The sequence below is a fragment of the Aulonocara stuartgranti genome (genome assembly GCF_965226115.1).
Source record: "Aulonocara stuartgranti genome assembly, chromosome: 15".
Taxonomy (NCBI): domain Eukaryota; kingdom Metazoa; phylum Chordata; class Actinopteri; order Cichliformes; family Cichlidae; genus Aulonocara; species Aulonocara stuartgranti.
In genome coordinates, this window is record NC_138951.1 from 25,808,945 (window position 1) to 25,830,000 (window position 21,056).

The 21,056-nt window shown below is 42.6% G+C and overlaps 3 protein-coding genes across 8 annotated transcripts in view; 2 read left to right on the plus strand and 1 right to left on the minus strand.

The window, feature by feature from the left end:
• The window catches only part of nmbr (neuromedin B receptor), an 82,014-nt gene extending 76,702 nt beyond the window's left edge, over positions 1 to 5,312 (minus strand). The window contains exon 1 of the mRNA XM_082507052.1: positions 4,658 to 5,312. Coding sequence (XP_082363178.1) covers positions 4,658 to 5,067 — 410 coding nt within the window. The 5' untranslated portion in view covers positions 5,068 to 5,312. The remainder of the gene's footprint in view (positions 1 to 4,657) is intronic.
• A 3,755-nt stretch (positions 5,313 to 9,067) lies between these two features.
• Positions 9,068 to 15,246, plus strand: gje1a (gap junction protein epsilon 1a). Of its 4 annotated transcripts, none has more exons than XM_082507073.1 (5): positions 9,068 to 9,154; positions 10,391 to 10,573; positions 11,324 to 11,521; positions 12,132 to 12,367; positions 12,751 to 12,890. In XM_082507073.1, the coding sequence occupies exons 1-5, from the start codon at positions 9,125 to 9,127 to the stop codon at positions 12,803 to 12,805; spliced, it is 702 nt and encodes a 233-aa protein (XP_082363199.1). In that variant the 5' UTR covers positions 9,068 to 9,124; the 3' UTR covers positions 12,806 to 12,890. The 4 variants fall into 4 exon arrangements, with proteins under 4 accessions (XP_082363199.1, XP_082363201.1, XP_082363200.1 ...); XM_082507074.1 differs by lacking the exon at positions 9,068 to 9,154 and adding an exon at positions 9,171 to 9,314; XM_082507075.1 differs by lacking the exon at positions 12,132 to 12,367 and having other exon boundaries at positions 12,751 to 15,246.
• Positions 15,247 to 20,939: 5,693 nt separating this feature from the next.
• The window catches only part of vta1 (vesicle (multivesicular body) trafficking 1), a 60,325-nt gene continuing 60,208 nt past the window's right edge, over positions 20,940 to 21,056 (plus strand). For all 3 annotated transcript variants that reach the window (XM_082507064.1, XM_082507065.1, XM_082507067.1), the window contains exon 1: positions 20,940 to 21,056. This exon is cut by the window's right edge and continues 98 nt beyond it. The gene's annotated coding sequence lies outside the window, so the exon portion shown is untranslated.

A 21,056-nucleotide genomic window follows, 5' to 3' on the forward strand; every position in this document is an offset into this window, starting at 1 on the left:
TTGTACCTTTGTCCAGCCTACAATAAACGGCTTGTTTTGAGTTCCCATTAGTTCCCATTAAGTTTGTTTCTATGCTTTGGTTTGTCTGCACCTGGGTCCACTATTCGCACTCCACACAATTTGCCTCTGCACACTGTGACAGCCAACTCCAACACACCTGAACCCTAGCCTCCACCTGCCCTACCTCCACCCATGTAACACAGCCTTTATACGCTTCATTACCTACACCTGTTCACCTGCTCATTAGTGCAAATATCTAATCAGCCAATAGGATGGCAGCAAATCAGTATATTCTGGCACATACAGGTGACCTGTTCAGACCCAGCAGCAGAAAGAGGAAAAAAGAGGAACTGAAGTCTAAGGTTGGATGAGAATGGCCAGACTGCTGCGAGCTGATAGGAAGGAAGAGGGAACTCAAAAACACTTGTTAAGACCAACGTATGCAGAAGGGCATCTGTGAATGCACAACATGTCAGACGTCAAAGCGGCAGAAGACCACACCAGGTGTCACTGCTGTCACCTAAGAGCAGCAAACTGAACAACACAAGACCGGAGTAATGTTGGTCTGATGAGCCTCCATTTCTGCTGTCGTGATCGGAAGGTGGGGTCAGGTGTAAACAGTGTGGATCCATTCTGCCTTGGATCGGTCGTTCCGGCTGATGGTGGTGTGATGGAGTCACTGAGACTTTTACAGCTGAGCATCATTTAAACACCACCGCCCGCCTGAGTGTTGTCAGTCACCACGCCCCTCCCTGTATGACCACAGTGATGGCTGCTTCCTGCAGTATAACACATCGTGTTGCAGATCATCTCAAACGGGTTTCCTGAACACGGAGATGAGTTCGCGGCACTCTGGTGTTCTCCACACTCACCGATCTCAGTCCAGCAGTAATGTTGCTGCTGCTCCTGATGGTCCTGATGCAAACCATTCCATGACTCCACCTGCAGGACGGATGAAGCTGGTGGGTTGTGTTGTTAACCTGTTAACTAAACCCACACTTACAGCTTGTGCTTGAACCCACAATACTTCCAAACATCTCAGCGTGAAGCCTGACATCTTACATGAAATCGCTCCACATGACAGACGCTGTGCGCTCTGGCTCTATGTCGTGTTGTTACCTGATTAAAATTTAATGCGGCACAATGCACTTAACCTTTGCTGGTTAAATTTTTATGAATGGCGAACATAAGAAATGTTCAACGTGGTGTAAATGTGCATTATGTCGAGTGGGAATATGTGTGGGAATAAACCCACACTCTGGCTGTTTCTGATGACCTCAATCTCATTTCCTTCTACGCTCTCTCTCACCTCATCTTTCCACCACATTCAGCTTTTTAACCAGACTTTTCTGATTCCTTCTTGTCAGCTGCTGCTCATCCCTGTCTCTCCTCCTTCTTATAAATCACACTAAACATGTACAACCCACACACACCTGTGCATAGACCTGAATAACAGGCTGGGCTCGGACCTTAAACGTGTCAGTGGTCATTCATATTTAATGTCCAGAATGAACCACTGTGAGGGGCAGAGCTGTTTCTGTGTGTGTGGATCCTCACTGCTGTAAGCTTCACTGTGATCTGAGCCAGCTCTGCCAGCAGCTGAAGACTGCCCAAACATCCCAGAGTCCTTATCGTATAGCAAACCATCAAGAATACACAAAAACGTATAGCCCAGCTGAGTCTGAAGGTACTGGCTGATTTAATAATAATAATGGATTGCATTTGTTAGCACTTTTCAAGACCCTGAAAGCACTTTACATTATAATTCCACCATTCATTCACACACTGGTGGAGGCAAGCTACAGTTGTGGCCACAGCTGCCCTGGGGCAGACTGACAGAAGCGAGGCTGCCATGTCGCACCATCGGCCCCTCTGGTCAACACCAGTAGGTGAAGCGTCTTACCCAAGGACACAACAACCAAGACAGACAGACAGAGATGAGGATCGAACCAGCAACCTTCCGATGACAAAATGAGCTTCCCAACCCCCTGAACCACGATTGCCCACGAAAGTCAAATATGTCAACCAAAAGATTTCCTTCACATTTGTTATGTGTGGTTATTTATGAGAAAATTTATTAATCCAGTTTAAGGTCAGTGTTTTGGTCGTTGTAATGTTGGACCCAAGAAACATAAGCCGGAGCGAATATTACGACAGCAGAACTTTTATTTAATACTGTGGTTTTGTACTGGGACACAGACACTCCCGCTCTGTCTCACTGCTGTCACGTCCGCTCTCCTCCTCCGACTGTCACTGCCAACATATAAAGAGAGACAATCACTGACAGATCCCCAGCACACCTGTTCACCCCGCCCCTGCACCGCCCCGGGAGCTCACTGCGTCACCCCTCCTCTGCAGCTGGCCAGAGACCACACCCACTCCACAGTCGTGTCTCAAGCATTTTAGGAAACGCCAGCGTCATGGCTGAAGGATGTTTCAGCATCTCTTCTTTACTTTTTTACTGTCGCTTATCAGCAATTATCAATGTAGTGTCTGCAAACAGTTAATATCAGCCAATATCATCACTATTAATATATCAGTCACATCACGTTTTGCAGAGAGAAGGACCAAATGCAGACTCTCGGGCAGGCAAACAGGTTAACTTAAAGCAAGTCAGTAAATGAATTTTTAAAATATCCAAACAGTCAAACATAAAGTTCAAAAACTGTAAATTAAAACCTTAAACTTGAAAATACATGAGGGCTGGAAACCAGGAGAACAGCCAGCGACTGTGTACACACAGAGGGCCAATCAGGGAAGTGGAGACTAGTGGAAAAACGAAACACAGCTGAACTGAATCACAGAAGACGAGCCGAAGCAAAACTAAAGTAAAACAGGAAGTGTGATAACTAAACAGGGAAAAATCAAGAATTAAACTCTAAGCATTAAACAAACTCGGATTCCTATAGGAAATTTAAACGACCCAACGAGAAGGCCCAAAAACTCAAAAACACTGGATGAACTGACAGCTAAGGCTCTCCCAGAAACGTCCACACTTCCTAAAAACAAGTCTGACTCAATTACAACAAACCCCACAGAGTCTGAGTCTGCTGGGTTAATTCCACAGAGGGAGTAAAGAAATGAAGGTGAAAAGAAATTAAAGGGGAAAGGAGCTCAGAGTGCAACAGTGGAGATGGAAACATGCAGAAAATGAATGAGTTCAAGAAAACACTGAATGATATGAAACTGATTCTGAGGCAGCCAAGTATTCATCTCATCATTATCTTGTAATAATATTAAATTAATATAAAGAAACATAAGTAACCACCAACATGTCTTCAGTCTGGTCCAGACTGCAGGTTTTAAACGCTGAAGCCGCATCAGTCATGAGCTGCCTGTAATGTCTGGAGAGAGACTTAACGTGGGTCGATGCCACATCTCCAACACGCCAAGGTCACGAGATGGAACTTGGAGAGAGAACCTGCTGCTCTGAGTCTGTGTCACATTCAGCTCTACAGTAAAACCACAATTACTGTGAGTTTTAAGGAGGAAGAGCACCGAATTATCAAAGATAACAAAACGTCTGGCCTTAAAAGTCAAACAGCAGTCACTGATTATTGATCCAGTCAGCCAAGCACACCCACCAAGCTTATCTGCAACACCTCAGAGTTTCTGAAAGTCTCAGTGAGAAACTCTGATGGTCTGATTTTAAACTGCTGACAGTGGTTTTCTGCACTTTGTCAAACAGTTTCATTCGCTGAGGGTGAAACTCATTAAAACTCATTAAAAGGTTAAGAGCGCCTCTTCCACGCCTCTCCACTGCAGTCCTGCCAAGCTTTTTCTCATCCTCAGAGTTTCCTTCATTTCTCGGACATTATCTAACACTCATCAATGCTGTGCCACAAATCAGCTTAAAGCGGCTACATTCATGCACACAAGGCTCCAGAGGCTCTTTGTCTGCAGTTCCAGATAAATGGCACATTCACATGCAGTCATTTTACAGCAGTTTAATCTAATGACGTCTGCTCCCACAGAACATCATCGCTGAACATCGCAGGCTAATTAGATGACTCACTAATATTTTCCCACAATGAGAAAGTGTGCAATGCTTTTTCAGATTCATTCAGCTGCTGCACACTAATCAGGTTACATTGGAGAGCTGCACCTCATCCGTGCGATCACAGTCAGAGCACAGAGTCCTGCAGCAGCCGGCGGACCGATCCGCCCTAAAAGTGGAGATGACCGCGAGGCGATAGACGGCTGTCAGGGTTCTTACAGGGGTGTGAGGACATTGAAGCCAAAGTCTGAGAGAGCTCGCATGCTTTAAATCAATCAGCACATCTGGCAGTTTTCATCTCCTGTGAATCACATTTAAAAAGTTCAGTGTGTGGTTTTTCTGCCAGCTTCAACCGTGAGTGTGATGGATTCAATCTGACTGTGCGACCTTACCTCTGAAATATCGACCAAGCATGAAACAGAACATGTTTAATAACGTGCTACACCTTCCGCTCAGCCTGCTGGCGTTATATGCTCCGTAAAACTATCAGCTGTAACAGGTGCTTTCATTTTAACCTCCTCATTTTTCATTTGACACTAAAAACTGCTTCAAATTTGAATCATTGAGTTTAACAGTTTCACGCAGTGCCGTGAAGGACCAGAGTGGCACTTCTGGTGTCACACTGTAGCTCTGTGATTTTGGCCCCCGTGATTCTCCTACCTGTCAGCGCTGAGCGCAGTGAGCGTGAACACCGACACCCCGACCGAGGTGAGCTGGATGACGGGGATGAGTTTGCACGCCGCCTCTCCGAACACCCACTCCTCGGAGAAGTAGCGGAAGGCGTCCACGGGCACGCAGGTGACCAGCAGCAGCAGGTCTCCCGCCGCCAGGCTGGAGATGAAGATGTTGGGCACGCTCCTCATGGCGCTGTTCGTGATGAAGATCTTCACCAGCGTGATGTTGCCCAGCAGACCCACGACGATGATCAGAATATACACGGAGGTCATCACGCAGCGCACCACGAAGTGTACGGTCTCCGCGCCGTCCGCGGACGACCACGGGCCGGGTACCTCCGTGGAGTTGGGGCTCAGAGCCTCCGCGGGAAGGTTCGAGAGGAACTCGTCATCCATGAGTGCGCACGGAGGAGCACTCCACGCCAGGGTCGACAGCTTTTGCGCAAAGGGAAGCTCGCGCGTAAAGCCGCAGAGACAGCAGGGGTGTGTGTGTGTGTGACGGTGTTGGGGTGTGTGGGCGTAGGGGGGTCCACACCGGCACCAACGACCAGAGAGACGGAAAAGTTTTCCAATAGCTGCTCCTCCGAGAAGCTTCTGAAGGCAGAGAGGAAGCTGACGCGCGTAAAGAGGGGGGAGGCACCGCTGTCTCTCCTCCCCCCCCCCCCTCTCTCTCACACCCGCAGTCGGGGGGGGGGCGAAAGTTTGAGGTGAGACCCGGGCTCATGTTTTAATCTTCCATTATCATTTTAGCGGGTTTTTTACGTTTGAAAATTTTCCCCCCAAGGATTTCTTCCTGAAAATTTGAGATTGATCTTTTTATTTCTACTAAGTTGATCTGGAATTTAAATGAAATCCATGAGTGCAGACAGCCTCAGATTTCACTCAAACGGAATCATTTTAATATTTTAGTTTTTAAGCCTGTTTTTAATTCACCTCAGTAAAAATATTCCTTCATATTAATCTCGTTTGTTTTGATTTCATAAGAATCTCAGCTCAGAGCAGGTTTATTTCACCGAGCTGCCAGGCTGGAAAAGACCAAACTGAAACATGTTTTATATTCAGTCCAGTTTTTATCTTTGCTTCATTTAAATGTTTCTCGCACCCAGTTTGAGCTTTTTGATGATAGCCTCAGTTCTTTTTCCATTTTTCTCACAAAGAAAAAGAAACAGTAAAGCAGTGAACATGTCACAGATTTAGAACAATGTATATCCGGTGGTTACACCGACTTTAGTTTCTCGTCCACCTCATCTCTCCTCTTTCATCCCGTCATCACTTCGGTTTTATTCATCATCAATTGTCCATTTTCCTCTTCCTTGTTTCAGCCTTCCTCCATCTATGCCGGGGTCACTTCATCCTCTCGGTGATTGCAGGAGGGGAGATTCAGAGTTCAGATTTTTGTTTTTTCATTCCAGATTTGATTCCTTCTTTGAATTTCCCTCCAGCAGAACCTGCAGCTCGGTTGAGAAGTGCCTGCGGTGAATTTGAGAGAGGAGTGATGAATCACTCTGCCTGTTGATGCTGTTTATGATCTTATTTGTTCATTTGCTTTCAGAGTGATGTTCCCACTGACAACAGATCAAAAGCCGCATATAAGCGACGAACGAGGTTAACAAACATCCGGGTATGTTGTACCTTATCTTTGGCAAAAACCTACATCCAGTCTGTATGTAAAGAAAGAAGGAAAAGCAGCCTGTCTTCCTGTAGGTGGAAGCGTATACAGCATCACTGAACTATGTCAGAGCATCAGCGTCATCTATAATCGTGTCAAAAGCATTTTGTGTTTTTAGGTGTAAAACGTTTGACATCGGACCTATGCTGCATATTTAAAAAAAACAAAGCTGTGTTCTATCTGTGCTCGTGCACAGGCAGAACAGAGCTCTGAGGTCAGCTCGTCTCCAGAAGTGCTTTAAAAAGTTGAAAGCTGGCGGAAGAACAAACAGCAGATCTGTGTATCAGGAGATATTCCCTGAACATGACCCGTGACTTCTTTAAGTTTTTTCCATCCTTCCTGCCGCTTTTCTAACTTCTGTCCTGGAGCTGCGAGGTTGCAGCTGAAGGCTGCCGTCTCTGCGTTCCATCATTCAAATGGACAAATTCACTTTAAAATTCGCTCTCGGCGGCTGAGCGTAGCTTTGTCTGTCACAGCCACAGATGGCCGAGTCAGAAGTGCTGCAGAGTCAATTGATCCGATGTGATTTTCTTTAAAAGAGCCAATCTGTCGTCTGATCGCTTTCATGTCAGGTTCGCATAATTACGAACTACGCGTGGGTGTAATTAGAACCCAGCCTTTTATCGACTGACTTATTTTCCTCTGAGATCACTTTTAAGAGCAGAAACTGTTAAAGATGCAGGTCATTCCTCCTCAGCTCTCTGTAGCTGTTACAAAAACGCAGCCAGCAGCACCTTCAGTCAAGCGGCGTCCCATCATTATTATTATTATTATTACTGTGATTGCAATGGAGGCATCATTTTGGGCTTCATTTTCCAGGGGTTCAAATTTCTGGGACCTTGCTGACCTGGTGACCTGATGAGCTTCTAGAATGACTCTTATCAGCTGAGAGCACACCTGGTGATGTCAGCCTGGTGCTTAACCTTTCGATGTTTAATCAGGAAGAGATTCTCTGAGTAAAATTATCTCTGTTCCCAACAGTCATCCAGGAATTATCTGTTCGTCTTCGCAAAAACACGGCAGCTGTAACCAAACACCTCTGGACTGAAGCTAAAGCGCCCAGATCTCAGCAGGTCCCAGTTCCACAGTGAAGGCTGTGAGCGACGAGGTCAGCGGCTGATGCGGACGCGCGTCTGCTGTTAGAACTCTGGAAAGCACTGAAAGCGGGCTGTCAGTCGTTCTGACAAACTTCTCTGCTGCAGAGGAAACCTGCAGTCTGCTGCCACAGTCGACTGTGGACGGGTTTCTCTCTTCCCCTCAGAGCGATGGTTCAGCATTACATCTCACTCTCTGCTCCCACAAACATCATTACACGATCTGTGCTTTGTGAATCAACGCCCCTAACCTCAAAAACCATGTCAATGTTTGAGTTAATCACGCCATCGATTCTTGTTACAATCAGTTTCATCTCAGCATCCGTCCACTCTACATTTATTATTATGATGATGATGATTATCATTATTATTTGACCAGGATGTCCCACTGAATCTCTAAGAATGGAGACCTGACCAATGTAACACTGCAAACACACAATATCAGCTGCATGACTGACAACGTGATATACACCACACACCTACAACATGAAACACCGTGACCTCCCAAGAAACACATCCACACCCCCTTCACTGCGTTCCTGCTTTTTCTTTCAGCAGTAGGCCGACAAACATATCAGCGCTACTCATAAAGAGGACGATATTGAGTGAGAGACTTTGCATTTGGAATAAAACATGGAGACGCAGGAGGTATTAAAACTGAGGAGGCACACCACCATCATCACAGGCAAAAAAGTGGCTTCAGCAGAATAAAAGTAAAGCTACATTTTTTATTCCATTTATTCTTATGAAACATTTTCCTTCACATAATTTTTGTGTTGTTTTTGTGGTTCTGGAGAAAAGAAAGAAGAATCCACTAAAGTCCATTGTCAGTTTTTATTGGGAAACAAAGTCTGAGTCGAACTTTTGGAGTTAAAATAAATAAATATTATTAACAATATTAACATCTTATTTCATGGTACATTAATTACTGGAGGTTTATTAAAATCTCTCAAATCTTTTAAACGTTTATATACAGAGCTTTTTTTTTATTATTAGAATGTTTGTATTGCGCATGCCCGGTACCAACAGTGGCTCACGCGCTTTTACGCACGGCGTCCTCCTCCAGGTATCACACCTGGCTGTGGAAAACTCACATAGTTAGGACGGGTAACGCCGGATACTCCAAGAACGGACCTTCAAATTAAAAGCACAACATCGCCAAAAAGACAATGCGGCATTAAAAAGTCTCCAAATATTTATTTAGCCTTTTTAAGCTTCACTCTTTGTGTATAAAGAAGAGCTTAGTTTGATTCTTTTTAATGTATTTTAGATTTTTTTTAATCATGCTAAATATAGTTTTTATTTATAAAGCATTGCTCTTTAGCTCTTTCTTTCTATTTTTGGTTTTTATTTTACTTATTTAGAAATTTTTTCTGTAAAGATTTTTTCTTTTTATATTTGCCCGTTTTTATTTAATGATGTATTTCAGACATATTCAAGTGTTTTATGAGGTTCTTGTGGTTTTATTTTTCATATACTCGCACTGAATCGCAGTTATTTCACTCATATTTCTGACTAATCCTCAGGTGTTTGTTAATCCCTCTGTTCCCTCCGTGCACCTCTGGATGTGTTCAGAGCTGGGACCGGAAGTCGCGCAGGGTTATCCGTGTGGCTTGACTGCGCTCTCTGTCCCGCAAAATCCCGCAGCTGGCATGAGTTTAGGATCCGTGAGTGGAAAAAAGAGGGGGGAATGAACAACACGCCGCCAGGATTACGGTTGGTGTGTGGACTTTTATTTCACTTTGTCCGCTTTTGGTTTTGGGGGATTTGAACTTTGATCGGGTTTCTTTTTGTGTGGCTCGCTCGTGGCTCTTCATCGGACTGTATTTGGGACCACAGCCGCTCCGTGAATGCTCTTCCACAAGTATTTACAGTGCAGGGTGTGTTGTCATCACTCTTGTTTTCGACAAAATGTTTTCTCAGAGCTGATTAATCATGTGTCCATTTCAACTTTATGAAACCAAAAATGATGCTTTAGTTAAGTTCTATAAAGTCCATAATTCTATTTAATCTCATTAATACAACAGCCTGTGTGTGAAAATGTTACAGCTCAGTGGGTTTTCAAAATAAAGTTCCAGATCGTGAGCATGACCGTTAGAAAGTGTAAGTTCTGAGGTCCCGTGGAGCTCCCGGGTTCTTTAGCGCACTGTGTGCTTTGTATTTAGTTGCGTGTTTGCCATCTCTCTCTGCATTGTGTTGAACAGGGGAGTGTTTTTCGCTGACATAGTTCTGTAGGGATTATAATGCAGGGAGCACATGCCCTCATGGCCCATTGTTGGCCCCTCTGTCTCTGTTGTCTCTCTTTCTACTGAGCGAGTCAATTGATGGAGGGATAAAAGGCCAAAAATATGCACTGACATGGCTTTCAAGAGAGAGAGAGAGCGGGGCAGAGGCAGAGGGTCAGTGGCAGATTTGGTAGACCTACTGTTGGTGGCCTGTACCCAGAGCCGGCAGCAGACAGGCCATGAGGGCCCAGAGAAGTCCTACAATTAAACGGGGAACACCGAGAAGCAAGCCATGTCTTTAAATTACATCAAAAACTTCTACGAAGGATGCGTAAGTACATCACTCAGACTTATTGGAAGGCTCTTCCTCTAACCGGAGCCTGCCTCACCAAAGCTTTGACAGTTAGAGAGAAGCAGTGCTTAACACACGTCCCTCCCGTGGCTTAAAATGAAAAGACATTAAAAAAAAAAAATTAAAGTCAATCTTCATTTTGCTTCAGTCTTTATGTAGCTGAGCAACATATTTGTGAGCCAAGAGGCTCTCTGCTTTGTGTGAGTGCCATTTGGGCCCTTTTCTGATAAACATGAGATGGGAAATGTTTCCTCTCAGTGGGTTTTGTTTTAGCCTTCAGAGCTCAGGGCCTCCAAAGCAGCTGCTTTTATCTGGCTGACAAAAGATGTTTTTCCTCTTTATATGTGTGTGTGTGTGTGTGTGTGTGTGTGTGTTCCAGCTCAGGCCTCCTACAGTGATAGGCCAGTTCCACACCTTGTTCTTCGGCTCCGTGCGGATGTTCTTCCTGGGCGTCCTTGGATTCGCCGTCTATGGGAATGAGGCGCTGCACTTCAGCTGCGACCCTGACCGCCGAGAACTCAACCTTTACTGCTACAACCAGTTTAGGCCCATAACACCGCAGGTAGGAGTCGTCATCCAAACTTTCATCCCTCTGATGTCACAAACCAAAGCAGAATGAGCTTTTAGAGGTGCCATCAGCTTTTATTAACACGAAGTAAATGCTACAAAACATCCGAACAATTCTAAATATCCCAAAATGTCTGTAAATGTTGACCACCATTACAGATCATATTGAGTTTGAGTTCTGAGAAATCGCATGTGTACAATGAAGAAAAGCAGTTGTGAATTATCAGTTTGGATAAATTCTGTTGAAGAATACAGTGTCATGCATGAATCAGGGAAGTTTCCAATATTCCAGCTGAGGCATGTTTGGGGACAGATGGTGATGTGTCCAATCCAATAAAAAGCATTTGCAGTCAGAAAACGGTCGCAGGTGGTTATCAGCATGAACGGCTTTTTTCCGTATTGGTGGAAAAGTCAATTTGGGAAAGAACATTTCAGCAAACATTGAACTGCAAATGACCAGATTCCCGCCTGCTGCTTTTCCAGAGACACAAATCCTATATTTCACTGATTTCCACCATCTGGAAGGCCAATTTAAAAGCAGTGTCTGAAGTCATGCACAATAAATGGACTTGTGTTCTTTATACTTTGTTCTTTAACTTTCTATCCCTATTTAACCTTTTTCTCCTTCCCCCGATTTTCATCCTTGACTTGCTGCTCTTGTTGAAGTCCTCTTCCTGCTTCAATCCATCAACTTTACTTCCATGAGCTTTTCTCACTTCCCCTGCGTTGTTCCTCCCCTCTTCAGGTCTTCTGGGCATTACAGCTGGTAACAGTCCTAGTTCCTGGAGCAGTATTCCACCTTTATGCCGCCTGTAAGAACATAGACCAGGAGGAGATCCTCGAGCGACCCATCTACACAGTCTTCTACATCATTTCTGTTCTCCTGCGCATCATTTTGGAAGTCATCGCCTTCTGGCTACAAAGTCATCTCTTTGGCTTTCAGGTCAGTCGGTGAGAAATGTGACACGATAAATATTTTTATTCATATGTTCACCCATATTCACACCAAAGGATGGCAACAATGAGAACTGTGACTGTGTCTGGAATATAGTTTTTTTTTAAACATTTTATTTTGTATTAATACCCAATTTTAATAGTTATAACTGTTTAGAATGAAGATTTAAATTTATTATACATACCTACAATGTAAACAAACCTATTAGTCCATCTGACATAAAAATATTTAAACATCTGTCCAAAACAAATTCAGAAATTTAAAAATTATATTATTTATTGGGCAAATAATAAACTCGATTCACATTTGATATCCAAATTTAAACCAGCACACTGGACTCTTCTGAGAAGTCAGAAATGAATCAAACATGACATGCAAACACTACAATTAATTTTTCTCTTCAGGAATGTAGGTTTATTTATCATGTTTGTCTTCTGATAGAAAACAAATAATTTACATGTAAAGTAAAGTAAAGTGTGCGTGTTAGTCCCCATAGGGAAATAGTTCCTCTGCATTTAACCCATTCACCCAGTGAAGCAGTAGTGAATAGGAACCTTTAAACCTGACAGAAAAAGTGATTTGATTTATATTGTGATAGATGATGATATCCACTGATATGAGAAAAGATATTGGAGCCTATCCCAGCTGTCATAGGGCACACCCGAGGCAGGGCACACCCGAGGCAGGGCACACCCGAGGCAGGGCACACCCGAGGCAGGGCACACCCGAGGCAGGGCACACCCGAGGCAGGGCACACCCGAGGCAGGGCAGCAGACAGACAACCATTCACATTCATGGACTAGATGATGGAATCGAACTTGGGATTTTCTTGATGTGAGGCTACTGACCGCCCCACCATGCAAATATAATTGGTATATAAATGTCATTATTATGATGGCAGAAAGGTCAGATTTTGCTACCTGGTAAATTGACCTTTATTACAGTACAAGATAAGTCTCTTTAGGCATGACGTACCAGGGAAGTTTGCCGCTTTACTTTGATCATGGATCTGTTCCTGTGTGAAAACGTAGTAATTGTACTTTTTGACTCTGTTTTAAATGGTCCGGCACATAATAGGTACAGCCAGAGTAGATACATTGGCAATAATGCCGATCAAATTCCTGTCTTCATGAGTTGTAAGGTTTGAGCAGCCAGTGGCTAGAAGTTGAGATAAGAATGGAAGCTTCAGTGCCTCACATTTCTCTCTTTTTCCCCAGGTTCACCCACTGTACATGTGTGATGCCAGTGCTTTGGAAAAGGCTTTTAATGTGACAAAGTGCATGGTACCTGAACACTTTGAGAAAACCATCTTCCTCAGTGCCATGTACACCTTCACCGTAATCACCATACTTCTCTGTATTGCCGAGATATTTGAAATACTCTGCCGACGACTGGGCTATCTCAACAATCAGTGACACAAGTGCACAGATAAAATGACTTGTGGTAAACCTGTATGACACCTTATCTGCCAGTTATACCGGGCTCCTGCCGGCTACGGCTGGACCTTTATAAAACAGGGAGCGAACAGAAGACCAAAACCTCACCTGTGGTCAATCATGAGTAAGTGGCACTAAGAAATTTGAGACAGTCCAACAATGTTAGAGCTGGCAAGTCTGAAATAACTTCCAGAGTTTAACCATAACTATAGAGTGATGATCCCTGGTTGTATATCAGATATCAGTGGGTCTGTACTGGTTGTGTCCAAAGGTGTTGTGTGGCCAATAGTTACCTCTTACTGAACACTTGGGGATGGACTAGAAAGACTTTTGGTTTTCTTTTTTTTCCTACAAGACATGGCTGAATGACAGACTTCATGGTGCTACTAAAAACTCTTTCCAGATGGATTACAGCCCAATGTCAAACACCTCAAAGGCCCATAACCATCTTTTCTTGGAGTTGTACCTCAGATCTGACTATACAGAAGAAACCCCAGAAGCATTAGCTGCACACATTTTTTTCTAAAGCGCTTTGAGTGCTCAGATGAGTAGAAAAGCGCTATATAAGAACCAGTCCATTTACCATTTACCATTTAAAGGGCCTAACATGCACTAAATGCATCATGGTTCATCGAGCCAACTTGATGCATCCTCTGTGGACTCTGTTCACTTATGGAGTGCCAACCTAAACAGTTCTTCTTACGGTGCAAAAAGATCTGACTGGAAGGCGTAAGGTCTTCATGTAATGTAACTGTTAACAATGCAATTAACTGAAGAGCTAGTCACATTATTCTGTATAAAGTGCAGATGAACGTAACTGTCTAGCTTGCCTTTCAGGTGGCAACCACCAAACGTGACAGGCACATCGCAGAGCTGGCCACAGATTGTCACTCATGCCATGCATAAGAAACTGTCATCCAGTAACCTTACCCATGGGCGAGTGAATTGCAGGTGCCATTGCTTCTGACACTTGTATGTGTGACAGTTATCGCTTACAATGTGTGTCTGATGTTGCTCAAGGTCTGTTTTGACCTTCACTTCAATCAACACAAGCGCCACAACTTTGTTGTCATTTCATATAGGATGGTAGTTCTTAAACAACTTGATCATCAAGCTCATGTGCTGGTTGAGCCTAAACATATGCTTGAGTTTACCTCAGTGAGATTAAAAGGCATCTTCAGACCACCGATGCGTCTTACCAAAGATGCCATTGCTAAAATGGTTGCTATGTAGTGTTTTACTCTTCAAGGTAAAGATCTGCCCAAAGATGCAACTTATTATGAAATGGGTTTGATGCAATGAACTACGAAAAGGAAAACACCTTGTAATGTATATTTTAAAAAAACTTTATCAAAATCTATCACCTGAAAAATCTGAGTTAAAAAGTTACAATTACATTTGGCTGTAAAAATGTGTTGAAATGAAAAATTTTCAGTTATATAGTAGTACTAAAGTTGTAATGGTTTTGAAATTTCTGAAACAAAGCATCAAGCTCCATTTAGAACATTCATATGTTAATTTTTTGTTAATAGGTATTTAATAAAATCCTACTGGCAGATTTGTTGAAATCCAAGCTGGAGAAGGTTCAAGCCATTCATGGTTCTGAACGTTCTGGGACACCAGAAGAGGTGTCCTCAGTCCCCCGCCTTTGCTTCACCCTTTTTTCTTTGCTTGAAGTATTAATACTTTCTGTAATATTTTCCTTTGGTGTCATTGTCCATGTATTTTGAAAAAGATTACCTCTCATGTTTTGTAATGTTTTATTTTTAATCAGACATCCATCCAACTTTTGTTATGAAGTTTTCAGCAATCTGTTCATCATCTCAGGTACAAAATTGCATTACACGACAAAAGTGGATCAAACGCTCTTTCCGAACCCTTTTAAACCCTTAACCCTTTTCCTCTCTCTGTGTCATCACTCCAGTTGCAGGATTTAGAAGGGTTTGAACCAGGTATGTGACTCCTGTGATTTGGGTTTGTCTGCGTTCTGGTATCTGTGACTGGACGATGGTTTTAAATTTTGCCTCTAAAAGTTCTGTCACCAAGACTAAGGCCTGGTTTGTATGAAATTAACAACTGCAGATGAATTTGGCAGGATAAAAGGTTTCGAGGTGGTGCAAATAATGAACAAATCCAGGAATCTCACTGGATAAAATGGGATAAAACTAATTTAAGTCCATAGCAGTGGTCTATCTCAGTCTACTGCTCAGGTATACGAGGTGCTATCCAAAAAATTCAGAGACTAGGGTGATAAAAGTAAAACCCATACCTGATTTAAATGTAGCTACCGTCCCCTTCACAGTAGTCACCTGATACAACGATCCATAGTTTCGGCTCGTTAACCACACCTGGAACACTCCCCGAAAGTCCCATTTTTCTCATTGGTGCTGCTTCCGTTCAATGGTGCAAATCGTTTCTTTCTTCTTTTTTTTTCACCTGCAAGGTAACACAGACTAGTGTAACATTCACCTAAGCTGCTTCTGGCACCTGTTGCATGTTAAGAAAAGAACTTCTGAGGGAGAAGTCAGTTTCTTTTACTAGACTGTACACATTTACTTTCTGGTTACCAGACAAGCTGGCTAGTTTACTTGCAGTTAGCAATGCAGCTACCTTAAACAGCTCATGCTTCTTTGTCCACTAGCTAGCAAGTTGCCAGAGCACATCACATTTCTATAGGTTTTAAGCCTCTGTTCATTTAGTGGGCTAGTTTCAGTCCTTGTGAAAGGTACTGTTTATAAGGTTGGGGAAATCTGTAGTCAGTTGAAACTGAAGAAGTCACCTGGATGAGTGGCGCAATGTTTCTCCCACTGAAAACGCTATGTTCAGATGAACAGAATCAACTTTTGGGGGTTTTAAGCCTCTAGTAATTTCAGAGGGTTGTGTCAATCTTTCTGGTGTGACCAAGCTAACAGGTTAGTTTCATGCTATCATCTGTAATTTTGAAAAACAAACCCAGGACATTTAAAATCCACAAGAAGAAAATGTTTTGCTCAGGTTGGCCAAAGTTCAGCGTTCACTTGTTAGCTTTTACCATAAGCTAATTTGGCAGGGTCAAACCTCGGGGCTAGTCTTGGTTAAGAGCTTAATCAAATTTGTACATGAAGCTGTGTTTATCTGTCTTTGAATGATTAACTTAGAAGAACTTGGAAAGCAGAGCTTGTTGTATTTTTGCAAGGCTGATTCACTGATAATTAACAGAACTGGAGAGATTGGAAATATTGGGGGGTATATGTGATATTAAACATATAATCTAGTTATTAAAAAGGTGGCCACAAATTCTCAGCTTGTTCTTTTAATGAACTCATGTAAAAGAAGTCAAAGCGTCAGCATAAAGTAGGGAGGCATATGGGTTATGTAGCACCACTGTAAGCTAATTTACTTCTTTTGGCCACTAGTATCAGGGTCATTTGTGGAAATTCAGGTATGGCACACAGAGTACACAACAATGCAAATTCATCTTTATTTTTTTTTATACATCTTTGATTTTTACCAGTGATGTTATGTTAGTTGTTAAAATTGAGTTGAGGTTTATTACATTTTTGACCACTGTTTGTCTCTATATGAAAATATTTTGTCAAAGAGGCAAAGTTTACAACCAGTGCATCCATATTAAAACAGAAATCTGTTTGCTACAGTTTACTGAAGGTGACCAGTAAATTCTGACTTGTTTTGTCTTGAGATGATTATTAAAAAGTCCTACAATTGTCTTTGTTTCATTGTTGATTGACTTGACTACAGAGTACTACAGACTACGGTATTTATAGAGAAAAGTGTGTATATATAAGGGGAATATACAGGGAGTGCAGAATTATTAGGCAAGTTGTATTTGTGAGGAATAATTTTATTATTGAACAACAACCATGTTCTCAATGAACCCAAAAAACTCATTAATATCAAAGCTGAATGTTTTTGGAAGTAGTTTTTAGTTTGTTTTTAGTTTTAGCTATTTTAGGGGGATATCTGTGTGTGCAGGTGACTATTACTGTGCATAATTATTAGACAACTTAACAAAAAACAAATATATACCCATTTCAATTATTTATTTTTACCAGTGAAACCAATATAACATCTCCACATTCACAAATATACATTTCTGACATTCAAAAACAAATCAGCGACCAATATAGCCACCTTTCTTTGCAAGGACACTCAAAAGCCTGCCATCCATGGATTCTGTCAGTGTTTTGATCTGTTCACCATCAACATTGCGTGCAGCAGCAACCACAGCCTCCCAGACACTGTTCAGAGAGGTGTACTGTTTTCCCTCCTTGTAAATCTCACATTTGATGATGGACCACAGGTTCTCAATGGGGTTCAGATCAGATGAACAAGGAGGCCATGTCATTAGTTTTTCTTCTTTTATACCCTTTCTTGCCAGCCACGCTGTGGAGTACTTGGACGCGTGTGATGGAGCATTGTCCTGCATGAAAATCATGTTTTTCTTGAAGGATGCAGACTTCTTCCTGTACCACTGCTTGAAGAAGGTGTCTTCCAAAAACTGGCAGTAGGACTGGGAGTTGAGCTTGACTCCATCCTCAACCCGAAAAGGCCCCACAAGCTCATCTTTGATGATACCAGCCCAAACCAGTACTCCACCTCCACCTTGCTGGCGTCTGAGTCGGACTGGAGCTCTCTGCCCTTTACCGATCCAGCCACGGGCCCATCCATCTGGCCCATCAAGACTCACTCTCATTTCATCAGTCCATAAAACCTTAGAAAAATCAGTCTTGAGATATTTCTTGGCCCAGTCTTGACGTTTCAGCTTGTGTGTCTTGTTCAGTGGTGGTCGTCTTTCAGCCTTTCTTACCTTGGCCATGTCTCTGAGTATTGCACACCTTGTGCTTTTGGGCACTCCAGTGATGTTGCAGCTCTGAAATATGGCCAAACTGGTGGCAAGTGGCATCTTGGCAGCTGCACGCTTGACTTTTCTCAGTTCATGGGCAGTTATTTTGCGCCTTGGTTTTTCCACACGCTTCTTGCGACCCTGTTGACTATTTTGAATGAAACGCTTGATTGTTCGATGATCACGCTTCAGAAGCTTTGCAATTTTGAGACTGCTGCATCCCTCTGCAAGATATCTCACTATTTTTGACTTTTCTGAGCCTGTCAAGTCCTTCTTTTGACCCATTTTGCCAAAGGAAAGGAAGTTGCCTAATAATTATGCACACCTGATATAGGGTGTTGATGTCATTAGACCACACCCCTTCTCATTATAGAGATGCACATCACCTAATATGCTTAATTGGTAGTAGGCTTTCGAGCCTATACAGCTTGGAGTAAGACAACATGCATGAAGAGGATGATGTGGACAAAATACTCATTTGCCTAATAATTCTGCACTCCCTGTATATATTATGATGGATGGTTTTGGTTCACGTTGGTCCACCCGTTGAGGTGATGAGGTACATTCAGACATATACACATGCATACCCTACGATCATTATTGTAAGATTATTTTCCATTGATTCATTGTTTTTATGCTTATCGAACTCAGAGTCAGAGGTGACTGACCAGCTATTATATGGTAATGGTGATAGCATGTGGTATAAAAGATTTCTTGAATCTGTCCTTGTGGCAGTGAGCTGAGTCAGTCTGTTAGAGAAGGACTGCTGGCTATCCAGTGCGTAATGCAGAGGGTGGTCAGTTTGTTCAATTAATTTATCCAGACCACATCTTCAGAAGTGTCCAGCCAATCTCAAAGCCACCTTTCCTGATCAGTTTATTCATTCTATTGATGTCGACAGCTCCAACGGCGCTCCCCCAGCAGACCAGATTGAAGTATACTGCAGTCGCCACAGCTGACTGATAGAAAATCATAATTTTGCTGCACACATCAAAGGATCTCAGCTTTCTCAGGAAACAGAACCTGCTCATTGCCTTCTTGTATACAGTCTCTCCTTGTTAATATGTACTACCAGGTACTTGTATTCCACCACACCAGTATCCTATCACAGGACAGACACAGGGTCCCTCTGAAGCTGCTCCCCGTCTTTCTGGTCTTATTGATATTCAGAAGCAGATGATTCGAAATCTTCACCACACCATAAAGTCTAGTGCTCTGTACCTCACTTCCTGCCCATCACTAATGCATCCAACCACTGCAGGTGTGATGACCCAGGTTGATACTGAAAGTCAGAGGTGCAGAAGGTGAATCAGAGTGGAGACACTCCAGTGCCCCTGTGAAGCTCCTGTACCGTACTGTACATCTCCAAATCAGAGAGTCTCACACACTGGCCTGCCGGGTAGTCAGTGATCCACAAGAAAGTGGATCGCTGACATCCTTCTCTTTCAGCAGCAGTGGCTGCATCACATTTAATTTACTTGACAAATCAAATAAGGTGATCCTCACCATGCAGTTTTTTTCTGTCCACGTTAGTCCAAAATAAATTAACCCACTGATGGTTTGATTTGTAACCCCACCAAACATTTTCTTATGAGTTTACAAACTGAATTGTTACCGTCTTACTCGAAACATGATGTTCTTTTGTAAACTACGGCCTCACTAGAGTCAAAAAGTTCATGATTTGTGTCCAGAATTTTACCTGCTAGTCTGCATGCCGACTGTTCAGAACATATTTCGTGCATCCAGGGAGGCTGCAGATAATAAATACAGCTTTGCTCATCATCAATTACTACCGCCTCATCCAAATCCAAGCTACATTTGGATTCAAAGTCTGTTTGTGTGCAGCAGCCTTGCAGCTAAGCTCCTCAGTTCCCATGAATAAAAAAAACCCAATAAAATACAGTATAACCGGAGCCAAAAAGTGCAAAACTGAGTCATCAAGGGAGTGGGTGGGCTTGGACCAGAGTCGACCAGTCAGCCAACAGATTCTCACGACCTCATTACCCAAAGCCCTGACCACATTAGCATTCCAAACCTCATGGACTTCAGTCCAGCTCAAGGTTCGGTGGGAACTGGGCAGCATGAAGCTTAACACACCAAATTTAATCATACAACAGCATATGGACCAAAGAAAACCTGGTACCCAGCAGACATGCCTCAATAAGGTCAACACGTGGCAGGCTTTGGGAGAAACCCGGAGAAGCTGTCATGCTGTTTCTTTGTTGAGCCTCCCAGGTCAAAGGATCATTTGACCACAAGAACCAAACAGATCCAAGCTCTCGTTTTTACCACGGCCCATAAACTCCCCTCACTGCAACGGACTTCTCTGCTCCAAGCCCACCCAATTTCCTGGAAATACATCATTGTTCCCTTTGATTTACACCGTTTATTATCAGACTTCATTTGCTTTGTTGCAAATATGCTTTGGCTCAATCGCCTGAATTCAGACTCAGTTTGTGGCTTTAACTTGACCTCAGTCCAAATATCCTAGGTGTAATACTATGCTGATTCTTTTTTAACATTCATTTGTTTTGATTGACTTTTGGGACAATATTGGAATATTAAAAAGAATTTAAACATGGAATTTATTATTTTGAATCTGTCTAACACACATGCACACACACAAATTGTGCCAAGTAACTAAAGCTTGTTTTTAAACACACGTTTGCCATGACTTTCTTCCAGTGGCCACTGTCTGGTGTCACATTTCTTAAAAGAAAATATGATCCCAACTGATTATTTATTTATTTATATATATATATATATATATATATATATATATATATATATATATATATATATATATATATATATATATATATAGTCACTCATCCAAGTGACGTCTTCAGTTTTGGAGACTGAAGAGGTCACTTGGATGAGTGACGAAAAGTTTCTCCCACAAAACGTTACGTCCAGATGAACAGAATCAACTTTTGGATATTATATTGCTAGTTTTCTTCAGTTTATTGTTGTCCAAAATTCTTTGACATCTTCCACCAATAATATTTTTTTATTCAGGCTCATAGAATATGTATTATATCATAGTTTCACCTGTAGTTCTTTGGTTTAATGAGCCTCACCTTGAGATTCAAACCCTCACCCAATACTTCAGCGAGATGGTGACGTCATCGTCCCGTCTGGGCGGCCGCTCCTATTGGACAAACACGCGGAAGTACGGAGGAACTCTTGCTAACAACAACAGTCCATTCTGGTGATTTGTTCGAGCTCGCTGGATCGGTTTTAA

Excerpts from the sequence above, each read along its gene's own strand:
- gje1a (XM_082507073.1), top strand. The coding sequence starts at position 9,125 with ATGAACAACACGCCGCCAGGATTACGGTTG. Across the intron at positions 9,155-10,390 it reads CGCCGCCAGGATTACGGTTG|CTCAGGCCTCCTACAGTGAT; the intron begins GTGTGTGGACTT and ends TGTGTGTTCCAG. Across the intron at positions 11,522-12,131 it reads GTCATCTCTTTGGCTTTCAG|ATGATGATATCCACTGATAT; the intron begins GTCAGTCGGTGA and ends ATATTGTGATAG.